This window comes from Sceloporus occidentalis, unplaced genomic scaffold (assembly GCF_023333645.1).
Source record: "Sceloporus occidentalis isolate IW3139 unplaced genomic scaffold, rSceOcc1.0.p SCAF_5, whole genome shotgun sequence".
NCBI classification, from domain to species: Eukaryota; Metazoa; Chordata; class Lepidosauria; order Squamata; family Phrynosomatidae; genus Sceloporus; species Sceloporus occidentalis.
Window position 1 is genome coordinate 134,446,821 of NW_028316985.1, and position 26,384 is coordinate 134,473,204.

A 26,384-nucleotide genomic window follows, 5' to 3' on the forward strand; every position below is an offset into this window, starting at 1 on the left:
TGATAGGATTGCAAGGAAGTAGGGGGAAAGGTAGTCTAGAGAAAGGGAAAGGATCACAGAGAAGAGGATTGCAGAGAAGAGGATTTGAAGAAGATGGCCTAGAGATAGAGAAAATCGTAATAGAGACAGGACAGAGTTTTGGGGAGCTGTGAATGATTAAATAGTTCAGGGTTATTGTTTGATCTAATTATGGATTAATAAACTTCTGCTAGTTTATTCCTTTTTTGCAACTGTGTCTGGCTGTTTTTGTTAAGTTTATATAGAGTCTGGCCATGCTTTCCACAGTGAGCCCACTGAACAACACATCTACTGGTCCAAATGGGATCTCTTTAAGACCCAAGTACCAGATCCAGGGAGGAATATTAAGTGGGGAAAGGGCAAGGTGAGTGATAGGGGCCCAAGGGTTTGTAATTGCACATCCAGACAGAAGAGCACACACCCAGTTTCAGTTTCAGAAGGTAAAGGAAAACTCTCTCTGAACAAATCTTGCCAACAAAACACTATGACAGGCTTGCCTTGAATGCATTTAGCAGCAACAACATACTAATCATTATTGGATTACTTTTTATTCCAGTATGCATTTAATAAAATATTTTAGAATATTTTAACTTGTTCATCTTTTATTACATTTATATCATAGTGTTAAAGAGTTCAGCAATAGGAAAGTCATACCAAAGACTTGAGCTTGCATTTAATCACATTCAGCAATACCAAATTGGCTATGAAATGTCTAATTAATTCTCTGCTACTAGTTTTACTTTCCACGATGTTTGCTTACTCAGCTGTGCACTGGCAACACCTGGCAGCCATCTCCTGGAAAATATCTTGCTTTGGTAACTTAATGTTGTTACTTACTGTACAGATTTAAGAAACCAAGTATATTTACTGTTATACAGTACTATTACAGTTGTACCATTATGTAATAATAGGAAATTTATCCAGCATTAGGTAGGTTTGTATTGATAATTTTAGTTTGAATTGAATGGAACAAAAATTTTAATGGTAGCTCCTTCAGACCATAAAATTTGTTTTTACATCAAGATCCTTTGGGGAAACCCTCCCTCCCCATAATTTTCCAGTTACTCTCAAAGCTGCATTAAAGTGTTCAGGGTGTCAATGTATCCAATGTATAAATTTTAAATTTGATTAAATCTGCTAATAAAATTTAAATACACATTCTAGATCCAATAAAGAAAGAAAGAGAAAAAGAAATGTAAACCATTTGCTTAGCAGTTACTTGACACTTTAAATTAATAGCATAAATTTCATATATTTATTTGATAAATGCTTGTGTGTTCATATGTTCATTGATGGAAACTTGTGTATGTGTTTTTTTTTTAAAAAAGTCTCCATCGAACATTTTGTTAATATGAAGCTATGTATTGCTATATAATTCAGAAAGATAAATGGAGCAAGACAAATAGAATAAACATGGGGCACAAAGGATAGACAGAAACTGTTTGGCAACTCAGATCAGAACTATTATTTCAGAGATTATTCTCTTTTAATATTTACACTGGGAATCTTACATAAAGCAGTAAAGAAGCATGATAAAATAAATGTCACTTTAATTGTAATATAGCACTCTTGGATTTAATAATCAAATCTTTATAATTCAAAGATTATGAAAAATTCTGAAAATGATTGCTTGAAAAGAAATAATATCTGATATGTAAATCTATAAGCTTCATGGCATTCTTAAACTATTTCCCTGTTACAACCACATTCAGTTCCTGATTTACAGGATAATCTATGTATTATGCATGTATCATCCCATATCCTAATCCTTATAGGATAATACATGTATAAGAATTTTTCCATTTATTGCAGCATGTTTCAGCAGAACAATAATGCATAGCTGTTAGGTATTTGGCTACTTTGACTTGTGTCAGTGACCTTATCACCTGTCAATTAATGGGTGGATATAGACTTCTACTAAAGAAAAGGATTGTTCCTTAGTGGCTGGAAATTTTGAGAAGTGATAGATGCACTTCAGTTGTGGTATGGGCAGAAAAACAAATTTTCTTCCGAGTGGGAGAATTGAGAATTGTTCAACTGGAATTGGTTCCCCTGTTCTGAAATGAACACATGGAAGTAAGGGTGAAAATATTATAAAGACCTGTGAGAAATATCAAATAGTGGATTTCTTAACTTCACTTGCTGGTAGATGCATTGTGCATACCTGAAGAGAGGTGGGATAGGATTCCATTTCATTCAGGTGACTTCACCCTGTGGAACATGTAATGGTCAGTTTTCAAGTACAGATGCTCATTCTAACAGTTCCCATAAGTTAACACAAAGAAAAGTCCAAAATGCAGACAACACAGCAGTTCTAGAATTTTTCATCTCGTCCAGATAAAGATTTCTCACAGACTGTCCAAAAGTAAACCATCCCACTATTCTTTGCATAATAACAGACATAACGCATAATGTTTCTGGGGGGAAAATAATTTCCTCTTAGCTACTGTGAGGATTGAAAATGAGACTAGGAAACCTGACAGGGGTGACAGAAAATATCATTGTCAAAACTCACATCACTGTGATACTGTGAGCCCTGGCTTTGTTTCACTACTGACCCTGGTTTCTAATCCTGGATCAGTTGGGTAACTGATCTGTGTCTTTCTTCACATGCTAACCTTAGGTGTTCCAAGGAGGCTGCTGACCGCTTAATTCCACCCCAGCTGGACAGCTTTAGATGGGGCGAAGCCATCAGGGCCCAAAGACAGCCTCCTTCCCATATTCCCTTGAGCCGGTAGGTAATGAGAGGTAGCTTGGATAAGCCACCCTTTACCATTCTGATGACTGAGTGATCACTAGTTTAAAATGGAAACCAAAGAGCTGGGAGAATTAGCTGGAGTTAGCTGGACTAGTGGCACCTTTATGGCCTCTTGGGGTCCATGCAATAGTTAACTAGATTCTGATGCTGTACCTGAGGTTTATTTGCCTACTGTAATACCCTACTGTACAGGGATCAGTTTGTATATCTCTTAATAACAAAAGAATTAGAAGATCTTTACTGTTCAAATGAATGTACTGCCATGGACTTGCATTTGGAAAACTGCAGGGTTTACATTTTTAAAGGTAAAGGAATGAGTGTGCCTGCTTGCAGAGTAACACAGAAAATGTTGTTCATTTCACACAAATGTAGGTACTGTACATATCTTAGAACTCTACGTACTCAGCCAGCCAGATATCTTTGCCAAAGGATAAAATATGTCACTAGACAAAGAAAGGGAGAGTATTGCTGAATGCAACTCTACTGCTTTCTGTTAGATCAGATGTACACAGATAACCTTCTTTTATTACAATGTGAAGGGAACAGGAGCAAAGCTTTCAATTTTAACTTTTGAAAAGGTAGTCTTTCCAGTACCTTGTAATTCCTTATATTCATCATTAGTAATGTATTATATAGCCATTGTTGGAAGGAGTGCCCTATGGTGTGTCTTGCATTTTACCTTCATGTAATGATGCTGGCTGTAATGTCTGCTAACCCCATGTTAGGTTTTTAAAAAGTGATCTGTGCCTCATAGAAATGCATAAATCTGTTCCTGATGGGTGCAGGTTGAACTAATTGGCAGGAGAGCAGAGTGAGATGTGAAGGAAGTATGGTGGCTTAACAACCAGACCTCCAGTGCCTAGAGTGTTGCTCAGTTCATTGCTGTTGAATGTGATGATCTGACCATGAGTCATCAGCTATTGGTATGTGATAGGTTTCCAGCAAAGAAAAACAACAACAGTGGAACCTAATGTATACAGTGGACCCTTGCCTTACCCGGGGGATCCGTTCTGGGATCCCCACGTAAGGCGAATTCCACCTATGCTTGAGCCCCATTCACTTGAATGGGACTCGTGTATGCGGCGGCACGGCAGCATGCGCACACTGCCCCCTGCGCCCCGCAGCTTGAGTGCGTAATCTTAAAGCCGCATATAGCACATGCACGTCTAACGCTGGCGCACTGTATAACAAGACTTGAGCATCCACGGATTTTGGCATCCAAACTGGAACCAAACCCCAGCAGATACCAAGGGCCCTGTATACATACACTGACTTTAATTAATATGATGCTACACACTCATTGTTATAGATAGTGTGGTATAGTTGTTTGACTATAACTCTGGAAATCAAGATTTGATTCTGCGCACAACCATGAAAACCTACTAGGTAACCTGGGTGAGTTTTACACTCTTAGTCCTAGAAAACCCCATGAAAGGTTCACATTAAGGTTGCCGTAAGTCAGAAACACAATCCATTGACTGTTAATCCACTTAATTTCTTTTTGCAATGGCTATAATGCATTTAGATATTATCCTTTAAAAAGAAAATAAGTTCTAAGACGCTGTGGCAATGCAATGTAAGAGTTTAAGCAGACTGCACTCCATGGACTCCACTTTGAAATCTGACCAGGAAACCTGTGTGTGTGTGTGTGTGTGTGTGTGTATTTAGTACTGAGTAAAATCCTATTCTGAAATAAAATGTTTTTTTTAAATGAAATACACAGCACAAAATGTCAGTGGAAGTAGTCTTCTCAGTATCCTAAAAAGCAATGATTAAAACAATAATAACAAATAACACTTATGCCAAAATCCAGTTGTTATTCCCAGCTAGAGTTTATTGTTGTTGTTTGCCCTCAAGTAATTTCTGATCCTAAGGTACCTGTGGCAACCTAAATGTGAACATATCTTTGGGTTTTTTTGGCAAGTTTTTTCATAGGAGGTTTGCCATTGCCATCATCTGAGGCTGAGACAGTGTAACTTGCCCAAGGTCATCCAGTGGGTTTATATGGCTGAGTTAAGATTCAAACCCTGGTCTCAGAGTCATAGTCCAATGCTCAAACCACTATACCATACTGGCTCTCAAAACTTACTGAATCAATTGCCTAATGATAAGTTATTTAGGTTCCAGTGATCCTGTGGGTCTACTGGGGACTAATACGTAGATTTAGGCCTTAGCCTTTAGAAATAAACACAACTGAATCAGCATTTTTGACTAACCCTTTTAAAAAAAAAAAAATCAAGGCTGGACTGTGTGTGCATGTTCTACTTTTTAATTGTGCCTACACCCTTGGCCCGAAACAGACAGGCAAAAAAGACACATTGCCGATTACATGACAACCCCTCCCCCAAAACTGCTCAGAAGCCGGCCTCAAGACTGTGGCTTCTGGTCTCTGTGGTCCCGCAGTGACAGGCTGCCCCTTTTGCCCCATCTGCTTGAGATCCTTGACTGCTTTTTTGTTCTAAAAATGTTTCCTTAAACCTGGACTATGCAGCTTGGCTTTCTCCAGACACCTTTTCTTACAACTGCCATACTCACTGATTATTGCCCATTTTGGCAGAGTTTATTGGAGTTCTAATCCAAAACAAGGTTGCCTACCTGTATTAAAAGGTTTCTCCTAAATGAAACAAAGTAATGACTTATGAATAAGCAAGGATAATCATAAAGGTGATATGTGGCCTTAGGCCCATGTTCAAGAATAAACAAAACCTCAGTTTCTTCAACATCACATAACTTGCAGATAAATTGATCAGATGATTGAATTTGGGGTTAGTATACTGAATAAGTCATTTATAACAGAGACCCTAGGAGTTATTCAAAACGGACAAAATGGTCAGTTGGTTTCACATTGATGCGTGTGTTTCGAAGTAATTCCAGGGCAAGTGGCAGATGGCTTAGATAGCAATATAGTCATAATTTAAAATCATATGCTTTAAGGTTTAATGATTTCTCTCGACAAACCATTTCTCCAGCGTAAATCCTGGTGAGCTGGTGAGGAATTAAGCAATTTCCTTTGGCTGCTGTTTCACCGAAAGCAGAAAATCTATACAATGTCTCATTTCTGTGTCATCATTCATACAGAAGAGTAGTATTTCCTGTTCTGATTGGTTTTTGCCTGCTTGCATCTTTCTTCTCTTCCTACTCTTCTTGCTGCTTAACCTGGATTGGTACCTAGAGATCAGTTTTCAGTCTCATTGTTGAACTGCCAACATAAGCACTATCTATCCCCCCCCCCCCCCCCCCGGCAGCTATTTTTAAGACTCCAAGAAGCTGAAGGGCTGAGTGTTCTTTCAAAGTTTCCTTTCTTCTCAATATACCTTGTATTTGAATGAAAAGTTGAACTATAGTTAAGTGTAACATGTATCAGCCTTGGGCTTATCATGCTTCTTCCCTACCAAGCTCCCCATTTGTTAGTGTCACTGCAAAAAGCAAAAAAGAAGTATCTGCTCAGGGCCAACAAGTTTAAAGATGAGTCGGGCAGAAGGGGCTGTTTGTTCCCCTCACTCTGCAAGACTTCTAGTGGTGATACCACAAAGGCTGGCAGCAGTGGGCACAGGCAGCAGTGGACAGCCCAGCACTTTAAGGAAAAACACGAAGGCCATTGAAGCTGGCATTGCCATCTTAATTTTCTCCATAAAACTATGGGTTCATTGCGAAAATTGAAATGGCATCAGATGCTGCAGGTGTATCACCTAGTGTTTTTTTCTTTTCATTTCTGAATTCTAAAAGGTTTTTTTTAAAAAAAATTAAGAAAACTTTTTCTTTTCTTTTGATAAAAAAGGGATGGCCATGTCGGCAGCTGCAAGCCCTCTCAGATTTGGAACTTCTCACATTTTTTCACTGTCTTGGATTCTGGTGCTTCTGCTTCACTTTTTAACTAACCATAGTTTGTCATGTTAGAACTAACAAACTGTGGTTTGTTGGCAGTTTTCTTTTAATAGAATCTAAAAGTAGTTGCTGGTTGATGAAAACATCAAATGGGGTCTGAGTTGGTCAGAAAGACTTGTTTTCAGAGCTGATTATGGAATGATACCTCATGCTAATGATACCTCAGAGAATGGTTCATCACTATTTGTTTGCTTATACTACATAGAAAAATGTGAAGACAATCATTGTGCCATATAAAATATCCTAAAAGCACAACATCCCTTCTGATCTTGGAAGCTAAGTAGGGTCAGCCCAGGTTTGTACTTGGATGTGAGGCCATTAATGAATACCAGCTGCTGTAGGTTATATTTCAGAGGAAGGAACTGGCAAACTATTTCTGATTCTTTTCACCTGAACCAGTATGTTTATATGCAGCTTTAAGGTTAGGGTTAGGATCGATCGCTCCTTCAGAACCATTCTGGCATTGGGCTGTATATATGCAGGGTTGAAGGTGTACATTTTCTGGCCTAAGTCAGAATATCCTGGGTTCTTTTTGCTCTGGTTTTTAGCCCCAGAGCACAGACGCAACTCAGTTTCCAACCACTTTAGAGCATGCATCATCTAAATGCCCCTCCTTCAAAGCAGTTTGAAACTGCTTTATTTGCCCATGTGTTTTCACCTCAATGTGTCAAGATTGACTCGAGGGCAGTTAACAACAACAAACAACTATATTTAAAAATAATTCACAGTGGCCAATGTTGTGGTTAATGTTCCATATAAATTTAGCTATGAGCAAATAGCAAACTATCAAGCCACTTTAACTTTTCACATGTTATACGCTGAAGAATTTGTTCACTACTGAAGTTTTGTTTGTGTTGATGGCATGTCCCTATGAACAAGCTTCCTGCTTTAAGGGGACTTTCCTGTAAATACAATCATCCATAGAAATAGGTGTCTGTAAAGATAATGTAGAAAAGCGTGGTATTCTACAAATAGAAAGTATGGGTTCATACTGATGATGCAAAATGCACCAAAAGCATTCATTTTTCTGGGGGGGAAACCCTGAAGTTTGCTAGTTATTCCTCAACTTGTACAGAAATGTTTGGAATGTGAAACTAAATATAAATATCATGTCTGGTCAAAATTTGTTCATAACTGTGCATTCTAGAGTGAAGAACACAGAAATCTGAAGTGTTTTCTTGGGAAATACCTAAAGCAGATAATGGCTTTTGTCTTAAACCTTAGTATGTTCTTTATGTAATTTCACTAGGAAACACAAAGTTTTGGTGATTTCTGTCATCAAGTATGTAAATTTGTAACATTGTAGACAAACACTTAAAATTCAGATGTGACTTTCTGAAAGCCTTCAGACCTTGTCCTTTAGATGGCCCAGAATGTCAAAAGGAACAGGACTAGAGAAGGTCACAGTTCATCTTCCAATTCACTTCCTGGGGCCTGAAGAATAAGTTGATTTGCTTATATATACCAACACTCATCCAACCTTCCTTCAAGATGTGGGAAAGGCTCCTTCTGTTGGTGTTTCTTTCTCACCACTATAGAGAGGTGAAAGTACCCTCCTAGGAGATTCTCCTTTCATTTTCTCAAACTCAGGAGCAGTCTGTCTTGTGCTTGAAATAAAAGAATGCAGAGACCATTTGCAAACATTTAAAACAGATGACAAAATCATGACAATGTTTAAAAAATAACAAAGTTCTCTTATGCTACTGTTTGCTATTCCCTACATTGGTCTTTTCTATGCACTTTACATGTTTTGTTCTCTCGGGCACTAGGGGGGAAAGCAATAAAAATTAGTCTATATTGCAAGTTTAGAAACACCTATGTATTTTTAGTCACTAGTCCCAGCAATTCGAAAGCATGTAAAAGTGCAAGTAGATAAATAGGTGCCACTTTGATGGGAAGGTAACAGCATTCCATGCAGTCATGCTGGCCACGTGACCACAGAGTCATCTTTGACAATGTTGGCTTCCTTGGCTTAGTAACGGAGATGAGCACTGGCTCCTACAGTCAGGCACGACTAGAGAATGTTGTCACAGGGGAAACATTTACTTTTACTTTTTAAATCCCCCTTTAGTTCTTGATCTCATGAGTGTTTACTATCGCAAAGTGTCAACCTCTTTTTAGTGCTGAGACAGTTTTTAAGCCTGTAATGTAAGACAGTGGCTAGACTTAAATTGCTAGCTATTATTATTGCAAGTTCTTTCTAAATATAAGGATTGCATATCTGTGTTTACTTTCTACAAGGGAATAAGAAGATACATATATGTTATTTTAGTGCTATGACTGCAATGAATAAATCTGTATTTCTGTGATTCATTTCTACCATATATGATTAAATGCCCTGTTTCTTTGGGGTTTTGTTTTGAGACTATCTTTGGAGAGCAGGGTTCAAATCTCCACTTGACCATGAAAACTGACAGGGTGACCTTGGGCAAATCATAGTCTCTCAGCCTCAGAGGATGGCAATGGCAAATCCGCTCTAAAGAAAACCCTGCGATAGGTTCACTTTAGGGTCACCATAAATCATAAACAACTTGAAGGCACCCAATACACACACATATATCTCTGGCCATCGAACAGAATACATAAATATATAACATTCCCCTTCTAGTCTAATCCTGAATATTGAGGAACTGGGATGTGAATCATGAATCTAAATGTCCCCTCCTATCTGAATTGTCCTTTTGATATATAACTAGATGCCTCTGGGAAGCCAACATATGGGACACAGGAGCAATAGCTCCCTGACTAGTTCTCCAAGAAATACCCACCATGACTAGTTGTTTGCCATTATGTAGACCATGGGGTGGAAAATTATGCAGACCTACAAAAGATGCTAGACTACATTTCCTCCTACTGGTTGTACTAACTAGAGTTGCTAATATCTGCAATCCATCAGTAGCTGCATAATTCCCACCTGAGATATAGACATTTGGTTAGTAAAATTAATCATATTGTTCATTATCATAATTTTTGGATTGTGATGTGTCACAAAATTGACAGTTACTTCTGTGACAGCTTGCTTTTGGTTTAGTGAATAAAGTTAAGAAATAACAATCTTCTGGACAGGATACATAATAAAATATTTGACACAAATAAGATAATTTATGATAAGTAATTATTTTTCATAGATATTCAGATCTGGAAAATTTCATAACTCACAGAATTATATTTAAGATCTAATTTCTTAGTATAATGTTAGCTTGTCTTTTTCATTAATGTAAAAAGATTAAAGGAGATAAGAACAGTGATGTGAGTTTTCCAGAAAAAGTAGAACTGGAAAATTTGCCAGGGTCTTAAGAAAATGTTATCTGATTTAACACATTTGGTTTATATGTTAAATTCATGTATATTCAAAGCTTTACAGTACTTGGAAATTATTTTCTTTGAATGAATACTATTTTTTAAAGTCACATACCTAAAGAGAGCTGTACTTGAAGCAAAGTAATAGTTTCACTTTGGTTTGCTGCAGTTTTATTGTAGCACCTCCAGTTTCACTCATTCATTCTCTACACTATTTATCACTTCCATTTCAAGTTGAGAAAAATGCATCAGTACAACTAGCTGAACATGTTATTTCACTAAAGGATGTAAATGACACTGTGGATACAGGCAACATACACATTTTGTCATGACTACTTGTAATTGATTTAAATACAAGAGATTTTGTGAAATAGTAACATGTTTAGTAGATTTATCATTTCTAAGTCTGTTCCTCTGAGCATAGCATTTTTTAATGCTTGTCTCTTTCATAGAATTGCTAGAACTTCATAGCCTATTTTTAGCCCATTCAACATGATTGTTTAAACAGCCAGGTAGTTAGGGACAAACATAGATACCTATGTAGGCAAAGGTAGAGATGCTTCCAATCTTATGGAAACACTTCCATGGAAGAAGAAGGCATCAGAAATATTTCACCAGATAATTTTTCACCTACACTTCCAGGTAACAATAAACTATATTCCAAATTATAAAAGGACATCTTCATGTGAATCAGCGTACAGAGAATTTTTTTAAAATATTGAAACCATGATAAGAAAGTTCAAGCAGGAAAAGTTAATAACAAGAAATTTATTTAGTATGCAGTTCAGTACATGGTTACCCATATTGAGGCACCATTAAATCAGTGGTTCTAACTGTGCTAGGTAACACCAGTCATCAGAACACAGGGTTGTTGCTGTTTTGTTTTGTTTTAAGAGTGGTTGCTCTAACATAAAAAATCACTTAAGACTTCCTGTGAGGAATTCATAATTCTACTGTGTGCAGAGATTTAGATGATTTAACAATTGCTGTGCATCTGTAGAAAAGGTTTTTTTAAAAAAAATATTCTTTACAATTGTTTTTAGCTTTAGACCCAGCTAAAGATCCATGCTTAAAGATGAAATGTAGTCGTCATAAAGTGTGCGTTGCTCAAGATCAACAAACTGCTGTTTGCATTAGCCACCGGAGACTGACACACAGGTAAATATCTTCATATTATTGATTTGTTCACAGTAAGTGGAACTTTGTTAATCACTTACATTTTTAGCACATTCAATACCCAAAGGTTTAACCAAAAGGGGGAGGGAGGAGAATATATATATCGTAAGCATTTCTGGAAGTGACAGGATCTTTCCTAGATTTGTGGAGTGATGTTTCAAAAATATTTCCCACACAGGCCCATAAAAGAAATGTGCAGAACCTGCGTTTTGAAAACAACAACAACAATAACAAACACTTGTGGTGAAGCAATTTGTAGTAGACTGCAGCCATATTGAATTAATATTGCATTCACCATAATTTTGTTAATTTTATTCATACCTGTCCCAGAAAAAATGATCAGCTGTGAATAATAGCACCATATTGTGATAATTTATTTAATTTCTCATCACAAGCCTTGATATATATGGATATCAGTAAAGATTACCAAAGTTTTTTTTCTCCCAAAGTATGCACTGCTGAAAGCCAATTTGTACATATACACACACATATATGTAAACAGTCAACAATTTAATGTGTCAATCTGTGCTCTCTCTTTTTTTCTTTATTTGGTGCGAAGTGTTAATATAGGTGTCTGAAGTTGTCAAGTTATTAATGGTAAGCAAATACATAGTATAGGATTTGCTGTTTGTTTCATCAGAAGTAAAGTAGTAACATAATTTTCTCTTCCCATTAGTACCACAGTAACATAGACACAGTGATAATATAGAGGTAATACATATCTCCACACACTGCCTGCACTTTGGGAGGGATAAGTGTTTGATGGCCTCCAATGATGAGCAATGATTTTGCTTCACAGGGTGATATAAGGCTCTACCACCCCTCAGGCTCCTGCCTTTCAAATTGTTGACCCCCACCCCACCTCTAATACAGTGTAGGTTTTCTGGTCACTTTGGTGCTGGTTTCCCCCCCCCTTTCCACATTATTTCCCTAACCTAAACTTTTCTTTGGAGACTTGGAAATTGGCATAGGGTGGTATCTTAAATAGGCAATCACTTGGCAGGTAGTCGGGGGAGAAAAGATGAGTTAAGTGATCACCATTTTGATGAAGGATATGCCTCTGGAACTGCCCTCACAGGTTAAGTAGCTAGGGATGTGAGGAAGGAGGCTGGATGGGGGATCTTGCCCTCCACAGAAGTTATGTGGCTTGGGGATTGGATCCTCTGGTAGGCCTTCCAGCAGTTGGCCAGTTGGGAAGCAACCTAGTTTTGGAGTCTCCTCATGGCTAAAGTATTTTGCCCAGGAAAAGCCATGGAGGAGGTCTGGGTGGGACCAACTGCTTCAGTTGGTCATGCATTAGGTCTCCCTCCCCCCGCTCCCCAATTGGATTTCTGAAGAAACAAGTTTAAGTAGGAAATAGTTTAAATAAATTTGCCCTTATTTTATTCCAAGTTCTGTGTGTGGTCTTATTTCATGGGTTGGTCATCAAACTGCTTTATGACACTGCAAAAACAGAAGGTTTCTAGAACACCTCTTCTATTTTGCCATCATGAACTATTTTAAAGGCACACCATGCATCTTATTGTGTGTCAGGGAAATATATGCTGTAATTGTTTTCTATGTTAGTTGGGAATGGCAGGTCTCCCATGAATTATCTTCATCCCCTTGTCTGTGCTGCTTTACAACTGGAGTCATGATAGGCAGTGGGAAATCTTTTGGTGGTATTAAGGAGAAAGAGCCTACCCTGACTAACCCCAAACAGAAAGCAGTGAAAGATATACCAAAAGATAGACCTTCTGCAACTAGAAAAGGTAGACTGGCTGTCCTTTCAGTTTATACCATATAAGCATTTAGGCTGAATTCTTTGCGGTGACTTGGTCAGAAAACAGTGATTTAGTGTTCACAAGCCATTGTTTTCCTTAGAGATTCTATGGAAAATGGATTGTTGTAAATTCCAAAATAATTGAGAATGTCTGGCAATTGCAGCATACATGAGCCCCTGAGCCTCACTTTTGCAGTCTCCCAAGGACCCTCAAGCCTCAACCCTGATGATTTTTGAGTGTGTGTTGTTGTTTCCCCTGAACTGGGAAAAACAACTTAAAATTGGCTACAAATGCAGGGGTTTATTTCTCCCTGAGTCCTCAAACTTTACAAAAAATAATCAGCCACAAAATACTGGCCAAATAGCAGCCAGAAATTATACAATGCCACTCCTGGTGCACCAGAAATGTGATGATGTGGCCTACAGGGGGAGGGGGATTGACTCCCACCCCTCCACGGTTGCTCAACCCTCAGATATATAACTGAAGTTTTGTTTCTTATAGCAGGTTATTGTAAACTGACATGTAAAGCAGATGCAGTGTAGTGACACCTTGAAAACCCCCCACAAATATGGGATGTACAGTGAGACCTCGGTATCTGCGGACTTGCCATCTGCAGTGGACGGCAGTTCTCATTGTCTCCAGTAGTGGCATGTGCACTTGGCCATGCTGCCATTAGGCACAATGGGACCGTTGTCCCTGATGGTGGCATGGCTACATGCACACACCACCATTGGAGACAATGAAACTTGAGCATCTGCGGATTTTGGTATACATGGGGGGGGGGGTGTCCTGTCTGTGCATCCGGAATGAATCACCCTTGGATACTGAGTTCCCACTGTACTTGTATGCTATCAGTATAATGTGAGCAGGTGGGGTGGAGATGTAATAAATTGATAAAAAAGAAGAAGAAGAAGAATGGTACCCATGCAAAATTCATGTTTTAATTTCATGGTCTTTTCTTGTGTGTTTTTTGTGTCTAGTTTAGTGGAAAATATTTTAATATAAAGATATTTCCTTGCTGCTCAGAATGCTATATTTCCTGAGTTAACACACGTTGTGCAAAAGAGCAAAATATTAATTATATTATTGCAACCCCTCCCCCCACCCAAAAGCAGGACCCGAAGCCACTCTTATTGAAAGACAAGGTTATTCTTGAGGCTTCACAGGTGTCTATCACATTATGTTAATGTTTTCCTCGTTGTTCATAATAATTTTAAAATATTTAAATATATTCCTTTATTCTGGTGTTTTTCCTTTGATAGATTTCCCTTCAGTAATGCAGCTGCTCTATCAAATAACAAACAAACCCCAAACCTCTTTCAATTTAGGGGAACACATTTTCTTGCCAGATCTTGAAGTTTATGCCATCATTGGTGGCTGGTACAAACAATTCTTAAAATAGATGGTTTTAATTGGGTGCAGCTGCACTGCTTAGGGAAGCATATCAGTTTCCCTCAGTTTTTCTTTACTTTGCAAAATACTAGCCTGTTTTTCATATAAATTACAGGTTTAATAAGACTTAAACACAATTTGTTATCAGGTCCCCCCTCCCCCCTTATTAGAGAGGAATTATGCATCTAGGATATTTTCATTCCTTTTCCTTACGTACAGAACCTTAATATCTCTGTATTTGCAGCTGAAAGTGAATCGAAGTCAGAATCTGTTTTCCTTTTGTGGAAGTTAAAACACTGTAATTTCTTGCAGGTTAGACCTCTTGTACTGTGCACACTGGGGAATACCCATGTTATATCACAATAATGATAGCTCTGGTGTGCTTGAGTCATATCGTTCACATGAAGTATTTCTTACATATTAGTTTCCATCCATGTCTTGTGCTGTATGTTCAAACTGTTGATGCTTTTTTTATTGAAACACAAGTGTATATACATTTAATTATATTAAATCATATTCATAATTGTATTTAATTATATCAAATCTATCTGTGCTCATACTCATGGAAAATTATAATAGACTATTTTAGACAATATTTGCATTTTCATCTTAAGAAGGAATTCAGAATGTCTTCTGCTATGTTTGATACTCTGCCTCCAGTGACATTAATTTTTCATAATTTTAAAAGAGTTCTATATATAAAAATATTTTTTAAATGGCCAACTTGAATGAGACATTTCATTATTCTTGACCCTTTGTGCATCAAATTATGTGACATTACTTGAATCTTATTGATCCATGTCAGGTCATGTAGCAGATAATTTGTGAGATCAACATGGTTCTTGGTGAAATGTGAGGCATTCCAGAATTTTGACCAGTCTGTCCAGGCATTCCTTTTGGAGCCAGCTGAGAATATTGAAAGCTGCTTTTTGGATATGATTCAAACATTAAGAGTGTTTTTACGATTTAGCTTGCAATGTCCTCTTGTTTTTATTTTGTTAGTTAGATATTGAAGTTAGTCTGAAAGAGAAAGATAGGAAAGTGGAACATTTATGTAGTGATATTCCTTGTGAAAGATCTAGTCTATTTCTGGGAATTTGAAACCCATAAAGTGAGTTCAGATTCATTATTTGTTGAAATGTTTCTACTGATATCCATGATTGCAGAGTAGTATTTGCTGGCTATATTAGATTTAAACAGCTTGTGTGCCAGAAATACAAGTCCTGCATGAAGGATTTTTCACAAAGTAACATTCTGCCTGTTGTTCCTAGTATATTCAGGATAGTGGGAAATGATTGGGATTACTCTGACTTGCAAAGTGAGACACTGGAAACTGTTCAAACCTTTACCTCTTGCATATGCTGTGTTCACATTGCCTTGGTAACTTTGCCCTACATCATATTTATAAGTACTTCACAGAAGTTTTTAGTTGCTACAGTGCTAGAAATTTAGGGATTGTCATTTATTTTAGTCTCATTGTATGATTCTCCCTCTTCCCCATTGACAGGGACTACTTTAAAGAACAGACTATAGTGTTGTAATTGCAGTCATTATGTGAAGAGTACCATTATCTTTATCTACCTATAGTTTCATATCAAAACACACTGAACTTTGCGTGTCAATGTGGGGATGTATAATTTCAAAACACTAGGGATTTTTCTCACTTTACCTTTTACTTACAAATAGATTAAAACCACCAATGGATATCTATACATCTTTTAATTTTGGAACTTGCTAGAGAAAAATATGGTGAGAGCAACAGGAACAGTTTAAATATTATCAAAATGGATCTTGCAGTGAATTTCATGTGTTTATGCTGTACTCTTCACCTCTAGAAGAAAAGACTTAATGCCTGCTAAGAAAAGAATGGGAAATAGTAAAAATCCATTAATTTGCTTTTATGCTTCTCACCCATGTCTGCTCCCTAAGGTATGCCTGATTTGGATGTGTGCACTACAGTTACATGGGGAAAACATTTCCCTTTCAGCTCTCTGAGGTGATCAGCTCTGTGCCCTGAAGCGTGATATTTGGTTAGCCTTGTCTGTGATGGATGATGTGACAAAAGCTTAGAATAAATTCCAAAATACTACAGAGCTAAAATAGTGGGACAATTATACTCCATACACATTGCAATATTACTCTTTCTGGCTGCTATTTGGTACTAGATAGTGAGGACGAAGTCCCTCAGGGGATGACATTGATTCACATTATAAAGAGTTCTCTATAAGTGATGCTTTGTTTTGTTCTGTATTTGTGTGGTAAGTAGAATATTTTGTAAAATAATTGAGATTTTGGTCAGTGATATATTAAATATGTAATTAAATACATAAATGCATTAAATCCAAATTGATTTATTTGTAATATAACAAATAATTTTTACCATTAAAAATCATATTGGAAAAACATCACTTATAATGAAAGAATATATAAAGGGGGGAAATCAGGTAATCAGAAGTTTAAAAGTGAGAGACTTGACTTTTAATGGAACGGTTTAGGAAGAAGTGAGAGCCAGTTTCATTCCTCCAGCATTAGTGCAGAGTGGCTTCATTCTTCCCCACTTGTTGGCTGGAAAGTGGCACAAGGACACATCTCAATGATGTCATTACTGCTGCATCCAGCACGGTTATGTAGCCCAAGCTCTGGTCAGTGTGTGGACTTTACCATTTGTCTTTGGGAACTGGTAGAATTCCTTTGTTGTGCCCTGACTGGCCACACCTTCTTCTTGCTACATATATAGAATATAGTTTCCAGTTGTTTTATATTATTTATTTTGTCACAACTGGTGGGGAGGCACTCAGGTGACATTCTTCTATGACATACTTCCTACGACACTGTAAGGTTAAGGAATCTTACCCAGGTGCTTCTCATTGCTGTCCAGCTGGAGGACTGAAGTGTTGTTGGAACCCCAGGATTGATAGGAATTCCTGGCAAGAGTGTTAACAAATGCCACCTGGGGGACTGATTTGGGATCCTCTGTTCCCCTTCATGGGAAGCAGGTGATGATGAATTATGGAAATTTCCATTCACTGTTCAAAGCCAGAAAATCATCCCTTATGGGAGGCTTGGTGAAATATTGTTGTCTTCTGTCATCTTTCCAGTTCGGAAGGCAATCAGAATGAAACAGATTTCTGATATTCATCTTTCTTATTTTGGATGTAATGTATGGAGACATTCAGTTTTCCTCTTTAAAAAAATGGGAAAATGTGAAATAAAATATTTTATTTTAGAATGATGAATAAAAAGTTTAAGATAAGATGTTAATCTATTGCTTCTTCATCTTTTACTCTACCTTAAGTATTTCTAGCTACACTTATACCTGATGCTGAAAAGGATTTTTTAAGTGTTGCAAAGTACAGAACATCTGAAGTGATTGCACAGGTGGGAAAAGCGTGTATGTAAAAGCTGATTATATGAGTTGTTCACAGATGTTGTAATAGACATGAAAGAGTTACCCTGGACATGAAATATTCATTTGTTTCCCTGTGGCTGAACATTCTTCAGAATTTTTATTCCCCTTTTTTTCAGGCTGTGGATGAAGGAGGTGGCCTTAAGGCTTCTAGGGCACATTCCTCCATGGACTGGTGCCTCCATGTTAGTCACAGGATGGGCTTCTTTTGCTCTCAATAGTTTTTATATTCAATAACCTAACTGTATAAATAATATAAAGTTACTGTCCCTGTGCGTGCTTGTTAAAACATCATGCAAAAATGGCTGGATGGATTTCAATCAAAGGTATATTTGGAGTTGTTGGATTGATTTGACTACCCACAGATCATCACACTCTATATTGTTCAATGACAGCATGTGCTTATGGTTGTAGTGATGTAGATGAGTTATGTCACTGCTCATTGAATAATATGGGACTTGAGTGCCCACATTTTTCTATCCATGCAGGGTTCCAGAACCAAACCCCAATGGGGTCCATTGCATTCAGCATTTCATGAAACAAAATTAGGGGCTATATAGATTGCCCCTAAGGGGCGGCATGCAGCTGCCCCTTTCCTGGATGAATTGGGGCCGTGGCAACCTCATGCTGCAGCCTTGATCTGGCCTCTGGAGAGTGCAAAAAGGAGCTGCAAAAAGCGGTTCCTTTTTGCGCCTTCCAAAGGGTGTCATAGCTGCATCAGCGTGGCTCTATGGTGCCCCTTCGGCGCTGCATCATTTGGATGTAGCACCAGAAGTGCGTCATGATGGTGCATGTCATATGGATGTCACACCATAGCACTGGTGCTTTCTGCCAGTCTGTATAGGGTCTTAGTTGTATTCATTGTGTCTTATTTTTGTCACTTTCATTTTAGCTTCCCTTCTGAAAAGAAGTGCTTTCTTTGCCTGCTTGACTATGGTAGAGACTGCCTTCAGTATGCACTGTTTTTACTATAATTTTTTTTTTTTTTTACTGTAACTTTGTTTCACAGTGAAGTTGACTGTTTTGCCTTTTTGACTTTTCTAAAGGTCAGGTAGTTATAGCTCCATTTCTAACAAAATTTTAGAAACAATGAAAAAGAAAATACATATAGAATGATACTAATCAAAAGTAATAAAAATGAATATTGCATCCATAGTCCTGGATCCAGTTGTGTCATCCTGGCATGAATCCTGGGGTTGCTGTATGAATAGATTAGTTTAACTGGATTAAGTCTGGTTTCTAGGCATTCTGTCCAGTACTATTGGAAACATTAGCTGACTTGGATTCAAAGCTTTCATTTTAATTTGTTATTTTGGGGTTTATTATTATTATTATTATTGTCTTAGCTATTACAGCATCATGCCTGGGTAGATGGTCCAATTTGGGGGTGGAAAAACTAGTATTTTTGCAGTTGTTTTGTTACAGAGCTATTGTCTTACCAGCACAAAATGCAAAGACTCATTCCAGGATTTCCACAAAAATGTGAATTGTATTTTATTTTCATCACTCAAAAGCAGAATGGGGTGCTTCCAAGTAGAAAGGAGATGAGAGAAAGCCAGATAGAGAATAGATCATAGAAACATAGAGTTGGAAGAGACCAAAGGGCCATCCAGTCTAACTCCCTGCCATGCAGGAACTCACAATCAAAGCATCCCTGACAGATGGTCATCCAGCCTCTCTTTAAAGACCTCCAAAGAAGGAGACTCCACCACTATGTGAGGGAGTGTGTTGCACTGTCGAACAGCTCTTATTGTCAGGAAGTTCCTCCTAATGTTGAACTAGAATCTCTTTTCCTGTAGCTTACATCCATTGTTCCATGTTTTAGTCTCTGGAGCAGCAGAAAACAAGCTTGCTCCATCTTCAGTTGGCACCCCTTCAAATACTTAAACAAGGCTATCATATCGCCCCTTAACCATCTCTTCTCCAGGCTAAACATACACAGCTCCCCAAGTCTTTCCTCATTAGGCTTGGTTTCCAGTCCCTTAACCATTTGTTTAAGCCTTGTTAAAAACAACCAAAAGAAGAAGAGCTGATGGATCAGGTTTATTAGTGTTTGCATACAAGCTGCTGTTGAAATTTTTATTGGTCTATTTTGGCACATAAAATTTCCTGGCGGGTTACAAACCGCCATTAAAGTATGGACTCAGTCCGTACTAGGGTTAGGAAGGTGCGGTGCTTCCGCACCCCCCTAACCCTAGTATGGACTGAGTCCGTACAAAATGGCAGCTCTCCTTCCACAAGAGGGCCGCCATGACGACATCACGACCGCACCGCCTCTACATGGGGCGGTGCGAACGTGACGTTGTTGGTCTGTGCCAGGGCGCCTAGGGCGCCCTTTTCGCGGACCAGGAAGGAGCTCCGTTTCGGAGCTCCTTCCTGGTTTGCGACGGCGCTTTGCTTCGCTGGGCGCAGCCTTCAGACGGCTGTGCCCAGCGAAGCAATGGAGAAAGGGGCCAAGCGGCCCCTTTCTCCTTCTCCCCGCCACCGCGGGGTGTCCTTGGGGCTTGAAGCCCCAGGGACACCCCTTTTCAGGCTGCAGAGAAGCGGTGTTTTGCTGCTTCCCCTGAAAAGCGGCAGATCGGGGCCTCAGCGGCTGCCGTTCTAACAGTTGAGGCCCCGATACACCGGGGAAAGGGGCGGGTGCAGCCCGCCCCAAATGGGTGATCTATAACCCACCCCTGTTTCCCTTATAACTTGAATGATGACATTTTTATTCTTCTTTTAACACAGAATATGAGATTAAGAGTTTATGCTCTTACATATTGTCATAGACAATAGGTTAGATTAAATTATCCTTTTTAAAAAATGATTTGCCTGGCAAAATGTAAAAGCCAGTATGGTGTAGTGGTTTGGACTAGGATTCTGGAGACCAGGGTTCTAATGCCTGCTCAGCCATAGAAAACAACTGAACGGGTGAGTCACACTCTCTAAGCCTCAGAGGAAGGCAAAGACAACCCCCTTTCTGAGCAAATCAGATGTCATGATAGGTTTGCCATAGGGTCACTATAAGTCAGAAACTACTTAAAGTCATACAACAATAATAAATAGCAAAATGTGCTTTCTTCAGTAATAGTCAATAAACTTTCATTTCCCTGCTAAATCAAAGTTTAAGTAATATAAAGTCTATGATATGAACTGATGAAACTATCTCTGCATACTCTACAACATTTCATAGATGAAGACTGGGAGTACATGCCCAAGCAACATCAGAATGTGGTCAAGATGGCAAAAGTTATTAAAGAGGTGAAACAGGTGGACATGAAGGAGTTGCCTCTGGCCACCTCATCCACTATTGAGCCCCAATTGCTCGAGGACTACAGGCAAAGAGCAGCTTTTCACCACTTTTCCCCCCGGAGGTTTTTGGGCCGCTTAACAACCAGATTTTTTTTGGAGGGGGGGTGTGAGGCTCTGTGCTACTGGAGAGGGTGGTATCTTGTAGCACAAAGAGTATATACAAGTATGACTGTTAAGTATTTTAAATATAGACTAGATCACTTGATATTAATTGGTTGTCTTTCATCAGAGTATTAACCAGGGCTGACCCTGTTTAGCCTCCAAAATCAGGCAGTATCTGATGCCTGTATGGTAAATGTAGGTGAGGTAGATATATAATACAAGAAGAAGGCCAATAGGGTGTAGTGGTTTGAACGCTGGACCAAGACTCTGGGGACCAGGGTTTGGATCCCCACTCAGCTGTGCAAACCCACTGGAAGACCCTGGGCAAGTCATACTCTCGCAGGCTCAGAGGATCGGCAAAGGCGAATCCAGCACCCAGCACCATTGCGACTGGCAGCAGAGGAGCCTCAAAGCATCAGGAGACGGATCGGCCACAGCTGGCCCCCAGATCCCCAGCACCACCAAAGAGACCAATTGCTCCAAGACTCGGGGATGAACCTCGAGGCACCACAAACTAATCTGACCTAGAGGAGAGGATCGGCGATGGCTGACCCCTTGTGTCCCACTGCTGAAGATGCCAATGGGGCCGTAGCCAAGAACGAACCCTGCGGTGCAGGGAGAAGGACCAGCCAAGGCTGATCCCCATGGACAAGTGTGCCAGACAGGTCAGCAATGCCAGGAGCAGACCTGCAGTGCACAGAGGAGGATCGGCAGTACCAATCCTCTGATTAGATGCCTGCATGTCGCGCAACAGATGGGCGAGGGGGGAGGGAAGAGAAAGGTAGGGGAACAGGTGCACCCAACCACCCCAGGATGTCCCTAACCATCCAGCCAACCACCCCCTCCCATGCCCAAAGGAAGGGAAAGAACTCGGCAGTCGGAGAACAATAAAGTAGCTTCCTGCCAATTTAATTGAAGCATGCCCCAAAGCATCTGGATGTCACACAGAAGCCACGTTGCAGCAGCAAGAGCCGCCCTCAAAAAGAGCGTATTAAATCTGCTTCTGCTGATGGCCCATTTGGAACCATGGTGGCAGACTGCTTTGAGAGCAGGCTGTGCAGTGGAGATGTCCTCTCTCCTCAAAATAAAATGGCTTTTTTTGCTCCTTCTGGGCAGTCTGCTTCGGCCCTCACTGAATCAACTGACTTTACAGCTGTGTTGATTTATCATTCAACAGTTGTGTCAGTCTACTGTTAGTTGGGACTAGCAATTGGATTTAGCCCTAAGAGTATATTTATCCATAATCCATTGTGACTCTACTTAATGCCTTTTTATTAATAATGAGAAATCAATGTAGAGACTGCTAAGCTGTGAATACTGTTTATAGTTATCTACAAAGTTGACTTTTTCTCCAAAAAGTATATTTGTGTTATGTTTAGTAAAGCTGTGATTGCTGACTCACCATGGGAACAACAAGACCAAACAAATCCAAAATCCAGCATCATTTCATAATTAGAATTCTACCTGGTAACTGATAGGACACTATGTAAAATTATTATTCCATTATCATTTTTAGCCAATATGATCAGTAAAAACTAGGCTTTAACAAAAATACCAATTTTTAAAAAAGTTGTGTCTTGATCTTTGTGTGTGTTTGTGTGTGAAACCTGGGAGGCCTTCTGGGAAAACAAGAGTTCCTTAGACAAAGTGACACTTTAGAAAAGTTTACACCTTTAATCAAAAATCTAATTTTGGTAGTAAAATGACTAGGGACCATAAAGACACATACACACCCAAATTGTCTAGAATCTAAACTTTATGCCATATGTAACTGATTAATGTTATTTTGATTAATTGCTTGAATAGGTTGTATATTATAGGGATAGGGAGAGAGAAGTGGAATAAAAGAAAAAAGTGTGTATGTTGTACAATTGTACTCATAGTATAATTCAACTTGAATAATGCTTCAAAGAGATTTTTATCTTTATTCTGAAGGAATAGTTTAAAATGTGCACATGCTACACAGATGCTTAGAAAACTTAGAACTGTAGTGCATTAGGTAAAGGAGAAATATCTTTATCCTGTGTTCCTGATCCTTTCAGCTGCTTTGTATAATGCAGAATATAATTATATCACTGTTGCTGTGGGTAGAATGTTTTTGAATACTTTGTTGGCTCTGTTCCTACTTAAACTCATGCCAGTGCATGAGGAAATGAAAAAAACAATGAGCTACTAATAACAGAATGAATCCTGGAGGGAAACTCCTCCCCCACCTTCATTTCATTCAAGGATCCTGAATCTGTCTGCTATTCTGCCTCCACTCATTGAACTTGGTTAGCTTAAGCACACGGAACTGGGCATGAGATAACAGTCATACATTGCTTCATGCATAAATGTTTAAACTAAACATATGTTTTCCCTAAAATATATGCTCTTGTAGGCTTTCTTTTTGAACAAATAAATAAGCTAACCAAACAAGAAAATGTTATAGATACTGGCCTCTGCCACACTGCAGAATTAATGCAGTTTGACATTGCTTTAACTGTCATAGCTCCATACTATGAAATCCTGGAATTTATGATTTGTTGTGGCACCAGAGCTCATAGAAGACTAAATATCTCACAAAACTGCAAATCCCAGAATGCCACAGCATTGAGCCAGAGCAATTAAAGTTATATCAAAAGTCTTGGGCGGGATACAAACTGCCGCTTTGCGGCGCTTCGCCACCGCCGCCGTTTGCTCTGCGCGGGAGCTGCAGCAGCCAAACCGTGCGGCTCCCGCGCGGAGCAAAAAAGAAGCTCCATTTCGGAGCTTCTTCTTGCGGCGCACTGATGACGTTGCGAAGCGCCGCTGGCGCATTCGCGACGTCACAGGCGCCACGACACGTCTGGACGCTATGCGTCCAGTGCGTAAAGATGGCGGCGCCCATGTGGAAGGGGCACCGCCATCTTGTACGTATAGGATATGTACTAGGGTTAGGGGGGTGCGGAAGCACCACCCCTTCCTAACCCTAGTACGTATCCTATACGTACTATATGGCGGTTTGTATCCCGCCTTGGTTTCATTTTTTATTCTCCTCTTTTGTTCGTTCCGGAAATTTTAAGTCATGCCATTTCTTTATAATCTAGTGAGAATCAGGCCTTTTCTTTCAGTTTTTACTGCTAAGGCTTTGGTTTACGCACTGATCATTTCTCGCCTGGATTACTGTAATTCTTTGCTAACTGGGCTTCCTCTTTCCCATCTTGCCCCCTTGATTTCTGTGCAACAATCTGCCACTAGGATAATTTTTTCCGTCCACCATTATGATCATGTCACTCCATTGTTGTTGTCCCTTCACTGGTTCCCAAACCCATTTAGAATCCACTATAAGCTCTTATTATTAACTTTCAAAGCCCTTCATGGATTGGCCCCCACCTACCTGTCAGCACTTGTTTCCCCCTATCTTCTTGTTCGCGCTCTGCACTCTAGTGATTCAGAGCTGTTGATTCAGCCAAGGATTTTCTCTGTCCCTACTCGGATATACCCCTTCTCCCACACTGCCCTCTATTTTTGGAATCTCCTTCCAAAATTGACTACCGCCCCTTTAGACTACTTTAAATCCAATTTAAAGACTATTCTATTCAGAGAAGCGTTCCATCTTTCGTCTCAATTTTATGACTGCATATTTTATGGCATATTATTTGTATTAATTTACACTTTTATAATATTTTTTAAACTTTGTTATAGTAATATTTTATTAATTTTATAATCTTGTTTGTGGTTTTAGATTGTGAACCATAGGCAGGCTTTTGTTTCTATTTTGGATTGTTCTTTTCTCTCCTTTGTTAAGCACTATGCAAAGCCTATGGTGCTATACATATAAACATAGTAGTAGTAGTAGTAGTAATAACAAAAACACCAGCATTGATTCTGTAGGCAGCCACTGTCTTAAACTACAGCACCAAATTCAACTTATATTAAAGTAATAAATATGTCATAAAACAATATCATATTACGATTCTCTGATTTAAAATACAGAAAGCAAAACCATTTACAGTTATGTGATAACAGTGTTCCTTTTCAGTTATGGTTTACCTCCTTCCTTCTTCCCACTTCTCTTTTTAAAGGCATAGTTTAGACAGATTGCATAAAAGTTGGAAACAAGGCTATTTAGAATGCCATTATTTTGCATTATAACTCTGCTGTCTGAAAAAGCCAGCTGGTGCAGTTGAATCCCTTCTTGGAAATTTTTTAGTCTGATTCATTATTGTGATGTGTACTTCTGTACCGAAATATTTAATCATTCTTGTGCTCCAAGCTCTATTGAATCTAGTGAAAGCTTTCTGTTTCTCTGCATAATTTGTGTTGCCAGTTTGCCAGCTTGGAAAAGTTTCAAGCTTGTTGTATTATCTATGTTTGTTTGCACAGGAAGTGATGCTGCACGTAGGCTGAGTTTACAGTGATTCTTTTGTAATGGGCTAATGAGAAGTACTACTTTATTCACAATGGTAATGTTATATAGCTTTGATTAGTCAAATTACTGTGGAACTGTGCAGTTGTGTTGATTTTTATGGTATCCCACAAAGTACCCAACCCCCACCCCCCTGCCATACACACACATAAAATAATGCTATAGAAACAAGATTTGGTCTGTTGCACTTTATGGTTCCTTCAAAAGAAAGAGGTAAAAGAACTCAGAGGTGGAAACATCTGTGAGTATATAGGCCTGTTACAAACTGCCAAAATAAAGCTGCTTCGGGTCTCTTTGGAGGTATGCTGTTTAAATGATGCATGCATCCTAAGAATCCAGAAGGTACACCAAAGCTGCACTCCAGTGCTTAGGAATGGAGGGTGGCTTTGGTGCAACCTCCGGACTCTTAGGACCCATGCATCATTTAAATAGCATACCTCCAAAGAGACCCGAAGCAGCTTTATTTTGGCAGTCTGTAACAGGCCATAGATAGACTCAATACCGTGTTCATTATTTAACACAACAGAATGACAATGGTTTGCTACTTACTAATCTAAGGGACAAAATACAGTTCCTGCATATACATAAAGTGCCACACATACTGGTGCTGTGGAAAGCACAGTGTGGGGCAGCTGTACTATTTTGTGGGTTTTCATGTGAATGATGAAGTTAAGCATCAACAAAAGAACAAGACCATATGGGGAACTGTTTTCTGCCTTTTAGTAATTTGTACCAGTACCAAATGAAAATGAGGCAATGCAGTATGAGAGAAGTGAAACTATTGTCACATAATTTGTTAAAGACTACATGAAGCATATTTTCATGAAAAAAAAATATTTATAAACTGGTGGACCTATTCCAAGTACTGTTTGGACATACCAAGGGTGTGTTCAAGAGCAG

General features: G+C 39.0%; 1 protein-coding gene across 4 annotated transcripts in view; it reads left to right on the forward strand.

The window, feature by feature from the left end:
- The window catches only part of SPOCK3 (SPARC (osteonectin), cwcv and kazal like domains proteoglycan 3), a 182,470-nt gene that overhangs the window by 98,082 nt on the left and 58,004 nt on the right, over positions 1-26,384 (forward strand). For 3 of the 4 annotated variants that reach the window (XM_089525545.1, XM_089525546.1, XM_089525548.1), the window contains one exon: positions 11,005-11,119. In XM_089525545.1, coding sequence (XP_089381671.1) covers positions 11,005-11,119 — 115 coding nt within the window. Of the gene's footprint in view, positions 1-2,641; positions 2,753-11,004; positions 11,120-26,384 lie in introns of all 4 variants that reach the window. The other variant, XM_089525547.1, reaches the window with a different exon arrangement.